At 35.7% G+C, this 8,760-nt stretch overlaps 1 protein-coding gene across 2 annotated transcripts; it reads left to right on the plus strand.

The window, feature by feature from the left end:
- Nucleotides 1–1,286: 1,286 nt before the first annotated feature.
- Nucleotides 1,287–7,856, plus strand: LOC104117468 (RHOMBOID-like protein 1). Of its 2 annotated transcripts, none has more exons than XM_009628528.4 (6): nt 1,287–1,828; nt 3,718–3,881; nt 6,070–6,233; nt 6,359–6,618; nt 7,291–7,417; nt 7,567–7,856. In XM_009628528.4, the coding sequence occupies exons 1-6, from the start codon at nt 1,515–1,517 to the stop codon at nt 7,687–7,689; spliced, it is 1,152 nt and encodes a 383-aa protein (XP_009626823.1). In that variant the 5' UTR covers nt 1,287–1,514; the 3' UTR covers nt 7,690–7,856. The 2 variants fall into 2 exon arrangements, with proteins under 2 accessions (XP_009626823.1, XP_070037934.1); XM_070181833.1 differs by having other exon boundaries at nt 1,320–1,828; nt 7,514–7,649.
- The last annotated feature ends 904 nt before the right edge of the window (nt 7,857–8,760 follow it).

Here is an 8,760-nt window from a genome sequence, read left to right on the forward strand (position 1 = left end):
CTTCATGAAACATCGACATGTTCCAATATTTTGGTCCATTCATTCTCTCTCACTCGCATTCGTCCTCGATGTGATCATCTTCAATCAAAAAAATCAATTTGATTTTAAGAGTTATAAGTAAATTGAAGATATATTTTAATTAATCAATAATATTAAATAATAAAACTTAATTTAAAAGTATTTATTGCTTATTATTGAGTTGATATAATTAAAATTAAATTGAGTTTGATAGCTTTTTCTCATTTAACACTTTTTTTTTCTAGTTGTTCTTTCTATGTTTATCACTCAAACAATCACGAAATGAAATGAGTATGCAGAAAACACTTTCTCTCTATAGAGGCAAATAATAAACTAATAAAATGAATGACTGTTACAAATCTGAGTTCTACAGTCAAAAATGAACTAGTGGATGTACATATTCATACTTGGTTAAATAAAATTTTTATTGTTTGACAAAAAAAAGTGAATGACTATAAAGTCAGAGATATGAAAGTATTCAAATTAATTTGATTTAATTGGAGAATTATGGATTTGAATTTCGGCATATTATTTGAATTACATGAAGAAACACAATATTGTTTTAATACTTAGATCAAACAAGAAAAATAATACAACAAAGCTACTTTTAGTCCGTTTGAATGTATTACCTTTTATTCAAATGAAGGTGCATATATGTTTGAAGTTATACTTATAGATATTTTTTTCCAGACACATCCACTTTTCGAAAATTAAATCTAAACACAAAATGTACATCTAAAACTCTAGTCTTCACTTTTAGGAGTTCCGATTTATCAAATCTTTCGGACTATTAAAGTCTTAGATTTCAACGTCAGCCACAAACTAATTCCTCCCCACCCCACCCCCACTTTTTTATAACAGTTATTCAGAAAGTTAATAATTCAAAAATCAAATTAGGAAATCAGATTACATTATTAATTTACACCAAAAGAATTTACTTAAATAGTTCTCACACATTCAGAATTAGAACTAAAGGAAAAGAAAAAAGAAAACGAGAAGTGTAAGAAATTTTTACAATACCGGTCAATGGTCATGAGGTCACGTGTACATATACAAATAACCTGTCTTATTTATAAAATTATTAAATTTATTTTAAAAATACTTACTCGTAAATATTATTTAGTGATTTAATAATGTAAAAAAATTATTTGCCCATTTATATAACTTATCCATCAATAAAATAAGTTGGTAATAGGGACAAATCCAAAAAAGGAAGAATAGAAAAAACCTAAAAGAAAGAAATAAAAGAAAAGAGAAAAAGAAATGTACAAAAACTACAAAAGGAAAGGAAGAGTGTGGGAAACTACAGTTCGTCGGCAAAGAAGAAAGCAAAAACATCTTCGTATGAATCAATCAATCAGTTTTTAATCCTTAGACTTGACTTTATCCTCTCTCCCAATCCACGTTAACTCCACCCACCCACCTCACTCCTTTAGTTTTCTTCAAAAACTCATCATTCTTGATTTCCCGGCCAGCATTCTTGATTTTCCGGCGAGATGGCCGGAAGTGTACCGGAGATCCAAATCCAGGTCAATTCAAAGAAAGGGGGTAACTCAATACACCCAGTAGAGCCAGCGAGAACATCAGCAGGAGGAGGACCACCTGTTGTTTATAGAGAAATTAAGCATTTCAAGAAATGGTTTCCATGGTTAATACCATCTTTTGTTATAGCCAATGTGGTGACTTTTTTAGTAACCATGTATGTTAATAACTGCCCCCACAACTCTGTTTCTTGTGTTGCTGGATTCTTGGGTAGGTTTTCCTTTCAGCCTTTCAGTGAAAATCCTCTTCTTGGGCCTTCTTCTAACACGTATGTATATCTCTTTCTTATCCCTTTTTTTGGTATTGTAAGTTGATATTCAATGGAGTATTTGTGTGTCGAATCTCTCTGTTTTATGGTGTACTCTATGCTCCTGTCTTTGAAGGAAGCATTGGCGTTGCCCCAAGGTTTTTTGTCTTGTGGTAAGAGCACATCTCGTGATGTGTCCAGGTTCGGACCGCGCAGATAAAAGCCTGGTATTTAAGTGGAGAATTTAGAACCCTGTGCCACTGGCCCTCAGGGATTTCTCTGTTGTCAACAACAACAACAAACCCATTAGTTTCCCACGAGTGGGGTTTGGCGTGTGTAAGATGTACCCTCGGCTAGAGAACGACCGAAACTATGTTGTCAACAACAACAAAAGAAAACCTTTAGATTCCAAGTTTGAGTTGATGTGTAGGTTTACCAGCACCTATAGTTGTGAGCTGTAGCAGGTTACCCGGTTAATTAGTGGAGGGACAGCACGACGGCCTAAGGGAGGGATGGGCTGTGAAGCTTGTGGAAGGCAGGAGCGGAGCTATGTAAAGTCAAGGGGGTTCAATTGAATCCCCTTTGTCACAAGTTGAAGTTTTTTGTATTCACTTATAGGTGCGATCGAGCTTAAGTTTGTTTGAATTAGCTTGAATAAGATGAGGCAATACTCAATATGATTATAGGTGTGCCTTTTTTGATCAAGTAGTCAAGAGGGCATTATGATAGGCTTTATTTAGATGAGTTTATGTAGAGAAGGGGAGAGCGGCCGGGTGGTTATCATCACTCTAACCTTTGAGGGTTGACTACGAAATCTTCTGTCTTGGGTACTGGAAAGGAGGATTTTATTGGTACAGATTGAATTAGGAACACAGGAGGTGTAGAAATTAAGCCTAATCAAAAGAGAAAATTGCACATGCTCTTCAGTGTTGCCTCCAATGCTGTATTTGGTATCTCTTTGGCATTCTTTTGTCCTGCTTTTTGCAAGGATCTAGACCACGTTACTAGGAGCTTTTTTTTCTCATAGTTTGTGCTTTAGTTTACTTAACTTCATCTTGTACCTAGTGTTTTTCCATAGTTTGCACTTAATTTTCTAGGTTCATATTGTACCAAGAAAGAGTAAAAATTAAAAAGAAAATGCCGACCCAAGCTGGCGCTTCCTCTTTGTTAGACATGCAACATCTTTTGGCAAATTTTTCACCTCATAGGGAGGTTTTTTTTCCTTGTGTGAAGATAACCTTGTGAGCACCAGGCCAGGTAAAATGACGACCCCTTTTTGGACTGCATCAAATGAGGAATTCCTAGATCGCAGATGATGACAGAAAATTTTGGCTATCACAATGGGATGATGAGAGAAAATTTATCTTTTTGGACAATATTAAGGGTTCTCCTAAAACGAGATGTTCTTTAAATTTCATACCTATCCCTGCACTATCATGCAATCTCTAACCAAACTAAAAAAACTCATGTCAAACACCGTAATTATTGTGTGTTAATAGCAATTAAACCTTAAGCCAGCCTAATCGGTATTGACTATGCAGGTATTTCGCTTCCAGTGTGTTTAAATTTGCATGGATTCAAGAGATTTTAGGTCTTTTGTAAAACTTCCCTTCATGTGATTATAGGTCTAACTTATCCTATTTTAGTACATCTAATCATCATCACGCCACCTATGAGCCGGTACATTTGACTAGTCATACACTTCAATATTTGATGATCAAATTAGTGAATTACTGAAACTTGTTGATCTTTTACTCTATTGAGGTTGATGAATGAGTTTGCGGCATTCTTTTTTTGTTGCTTTTCTAGGCTAGTAAATCAATTCTCTTTGCTTAAACGTAAGCTACATTGGAACATATAAATATCAACATCACATGTAAAAAGTTTTTTATCTTTTCCTTTTTGTTTAGACTAGAGAAGATGGGTGCTTTAGACGTGAATAAGGTGGTCCACGAACATGAAGGGTGGCGCCTTATTACTTGCATGTGGTTGCACGGTGGAGTTTTTCATTTACTGGCCAACATGCTGAGTCTGATAGTCATTGGCATTCGGCTGGAGCGAGAGTTTGGATTTGGTAATGTGTTACACTCCTATAAATCTTCAGAGCTCTTACCTGCATTTACATTTGGGTTTTGCTCCACATTGCTCCTATCAAAGTTCCTTTAACTTTTATCTTGTTGCATATTCATAATTGATGTTATGTTGCATTTCTGAAAAAGTACTAAGACTCCAGAAGCTAAGACTTATTTGCTACAACTTTCATTCATTTGTTATTTACGAGATTTATATGCTCATGCTTCTCTTAGCTGATATTAAAGTTGGAGAAAGCAGAATCTAAGACCTACTTATCAGTAAAAAAGATTGAAATGATCACTTGGATTTACCGTGTTGTTGACTTGATAACATTGCATCTCAAATTTATTTGAATAAAGGTTATCAAATTTCACTAAAAGAAGGGCAAAAAGAACCCGTATTCTAGAAGTATACCAAAAGATAGAAAACCTTGTCAAATGTATTTCTACAAATGATAATCTTCTATACATATAGGGACCTCGTGGGTGCACAAAAAAGAAATAAAGGATAAGATGCTACTCCTCAAGTGTACAAAATCATTCTCTACTCTATTAAAAGATCGCCTATTCTTTCTTTCTCTCTTTCTCCATGTGATCTACATTAGTGCTAAAAGTGCAACATCCCATGCTCTGCGTCTTCTCTTCCATCTTCTAAGAATCCAGCTAAAAATTGTTCTTTAACAGTGACTGGCATCGTCAACTAAAGTCCAAATCATCTCAGTATTTTCAGCAACAAAATAAGCACCAATTGAAATGCATAATCTTTCAAATAATGATTCAAGTCTTCTCTTGAGTTTTTACACATGCAGCACTAATTGAAATAAGTTATCTTTCTCTTCCTCAAATCCTCAGCTATCAAGATCATCCCTTGTGCAGCTAGCGAATTAAAAAACACACCTTTCTCCGTACCCTTGAGGTCCATATCGAGAGATGAGGGCAAGTTGAATCCTCCCTACTCAGAAGCTTCTCATAATAGGACTTATCAGAGAAGACACCATTATTTCCTGCCCCTCATCTCCATTCATCGTGGCTAACCTGTGAAGCACTTTGTTTGTGAAGCAATTCAATCAAACTATGGAATTCTGCAACCTCATAGTCTTGCAAGGTTTTCCTGAACCTCAAATTGCAATGCACTTCTTCCCCTTGTAGACTCTGTATCTGTTGGACTAATATCTTCTTTTGACATGAATTTCTATACATGTTTGGAAATGTGGTTCTCAAGGTGCTATTCCTGCACAACTTATGTCCCCAGAAACTTACCCTGCTCCTATCACCCACCTTGAATGATACATTCCCATTAAACTCTTTGCACACATTCAAGATATTCCTCCATACTCGCACCTATAAGGAAGTTTGATATCTTTACTCCTCCATCCCTCTTTCAAGATCCCATATTTCTCCGCGATCACCCCCCTCCAAAAGGCATTCGCCTCTATCCTGAATTTACATAGCCACTTATCCGATAACACCTTGTTAAAAACCCTTAAATTGTTAATCCCATCCACCCCAACACTTTCATGTTGTGACCGTCTCCCTATTTACCAAGTGAAATGTCCTGTCCCCATTTGAAGCATGCCATAGGAAATCTCTCTGAAGTTTTTTTCAACTTTCTTGTAGTACTGAGTACTGACTACTGGCTGGAGCATGGGACAAGGATATGAAATATATGGGAATACTCTGATTGATACTCTTAATTAACACTTCCTTTCCCCCTTTTTCTAAATATTATCTTCTCCTGTAAAAATTTTGGCTGTAAAAGGTGCTGCTGAACTATTCAATGGATCCAATTGAGTGGAGAGGTGCTCTTGTCTGAATGTGCTGATATAAAATTGTCAAACCAGTGCTATTTTATCATTTGCATTACATGCATAACATTTGATCCCTTGATGTCCATTTGTACAAGAGGATTCAGTTCAATTATCACATTTGAGATTTATGGAATTAAGTATTCCCTAAATCAGTTGTCTGGCCTTGTCCGGTTAGATGCTCAAGTCTCCGGTAGTCATATCTTGTTCTTTTTTTCCTTTTTGCTTAAAAGGTTTGTGTGATGGTCTGCATCTGCTTTGCAGTTCTCAATAGAGGTGGATTGCAGTATATTATATATGTCCATTTTATTTGTTTTTTCCTTATACATGTTTATATGGTTTGAGCTGAATGCAGTGGCTTATTTTTCTTTATTATGTTTCGTAGTACGCATTGGCCTGCTCTATATCATTGCGGGACTTGGTGGCAGCTTGTTCTCAGCTCTATTTATTAAGTCAAATATATCTGTCGGTGCTTCTGGTGCACTTTTTGGGTTGCTGGGGAGCATGCTTTCTGAGCTGATAATCAATTGGACTATATATGCCAATAAGGTATTTATCGAACAACTCCTTATCACAGTTCTCACCTGCCGTTAATGGTATGCTTACTGATCACTTGATTGAGAACCAATCATCTTATAAAGCCATTTGGCTCCTTGTTTTCCCCTTCTCTACAGCTCACAGTTTTAGTGACTCTTGTGGTCATCATTGTTATAAATCTGGCGGTCGGAATTCTCCCGCATGTTGACAACTTCGCTCATATTGGAGGATTTATGTCTGGTTTTCTTCTTGGTTTCGTCTTTCTGATTCGGCCCCAATTTGGTTGGGTGAGCCAGAGATATGCATCCAGTGCATATTCTTCAACATCAGCTAAACCTAAATTCAAGCTGTATCAGATGGTCCTATGGGTTATTTCTCTTATTCTTCTGATAATTGGGTAAGTTTCTTTAGAGTTGTACCTTGTTTTTCCTGTGCTGTCCTGTTTTAATTGGGCTGCAGAAGAAGTGCCAAAAGGACCTGTTCTTTCTTTGGTGGTGGGGTGTTAAATTAAACTACAGTGTTTTTAATATTCACACATTTTGCTTTTTTTAACTATCTATCTCACCAGTCCTTTTTTCTTTTTGACATTTTATCATCTCTTTTATTTGGATTCTACTCCAGTTTGAGAAACTAAAAGTAAAAAAGAAGAAAATATGAAAATCTCATTCCTAGACAAGTTTCTGCTGTTGGTGCTGTCATATATGCTATTTGTTATGAACCTAATGGGTGCTAAGTCGAGTGACAAAGTAACATGTAGTAGTGATCGGATGAAACTAAGTTGTTTTCATTCCCTTCTTAATTACCTTTTGATCAATGGATCCCGACATAGTGAAGCACTTATTTGTTACCAAGCAACTGCAGTCACCGTAATATGCCTAGCTTGAAAATCTAAGTGACATGTTATTTGTATGATGTAGGTCCCATTACTCTAGTCTTCTGTTATCTATCAGTTCATGGTTTCATCTCCGTGATTTTGATAATTATAGCCTTTAAACTATAAATTTAGGATAAAGAGGATTCTGAATTTGATGAACTTATTTATCTTAGTAGTTGATTCTCCTTGGTGCAGATTCACTGGCGGCTTGGTCATGCTTCTCCGTGGAGTAGATTTAAACGATCATTGTTCTTGGTGCCACTATATGAGTTGCGTACCCACTTCAAGGTGGAGTTGCAACACAGAGCCTGTTTCCTGTATGGTAAGTAGTTACTGAATTTCTCATTCCACAAATCTCAATAAAGCTCCTTCACTGTCGTGACATGAAACTATTCATTTTCCGAATTCATGGTTACAGAACTTAGGTTAGGGATGTAAATTTGAACTTCATTTTCCGATTCGTTCTTGCAGTCTGAGCAAACAGATAACCAGCTAACATTGACATGCTCCAACAGCAACAAGACCAGATCATATTCTTTGTCGAATCTAAGTACGTCTCAGATCCAGGGGCTGTGCAGTCAGCTCTGTCGTTGATTAGCCATCACTTACAATTTGTTTGTAAATTGATGCCATTGTCATTGTGGCATAGTTATTGCTTCAGCATATACATGTCTTAGAAACTACACATCACATTTGATCAACTGTTTTTGTATTGAAGTACATTCTTATATATAGTAAATATACACATTTGATATTTGAAAGGTTGCTGAATTTTTCCAAGTCGCCCTATTTAACGTTCGGAAGGCTCATTGGAATTTGAACTCGTGTTTAAAATTTCAGGTGAGCCTTCTCAACTACTGGGATGTCCTATTAGGAACAATCTTTGGTTTCAATATGGGGAAATGACATGGTATAGCCGCTTTCAAAATAATAGCTGAAAAATATATATATATATATACTTTGGCAACTATCGGTTGCACCTAAAAGTGATCTTTGCCGTTTGAATTTCGGCAAGCAAAATCTTGTATAGCTTGAGAAAAAGAGTCGTTTTTCGTTTGTTATGCGTCTTAGAAACATAAACTTCTAATTCTGAATTGAATTCTCTTTTTGACAATTTATTTAATTCTTTTAATATAATATGTACTATTAATTTTAACTTCGGTTGTTATTACAATAAGTATTTACCACGGGATTTTTTTTTAAAAGAATAACAAAATTGCAACATCATTACCGATTTAACCAGGGATTGAGGTTGTTACAAAACGAAGAGAATGGATTTGCTGAGGAACCATAGAACATCTAGCTTTTGTTTTTTTGGAGAAACGATACTACGTTTTAATCTCACCTTATTAAACAATTAATATGAGTGATAATGGTCTTCTAGTCAAATTATTATGAGTGTAAATACCACATAGCAGATCTGACAAGGTTATTTTCTTCTATTCAAATTGCAAGTGACTACAAGAAATCATTTCCTCTAATGACAAATAAATATATATGATTGGTTCTAGTAATAACACATGCTAGGGGTATACAAACCGAACCGGTAAACCGCACCAAACCGAAAAGTCAAACCAAACCGATTTAAAAACCTGACTAGGTTTGGTTTGATTTGGTTTGGTATTGAGTAAAAAAAATCCAAACCAAACCGACATATAAATATAT

The sequence above is a fragment of the Nicotiana tomentosiformis genome, chromosome 7 (assembly GCF_000390325.3).
Source record: "Nicotiana tomentosiformis chromosome 7, ASM39032v3, whole genome shotgun sequence".
NCBI lineage: Eukaryota > Viridiplantae > Streptophyta > Magnoliopsida > Solanales > Solanaceae > Nicotiana > Nicotiana tomentosiformis.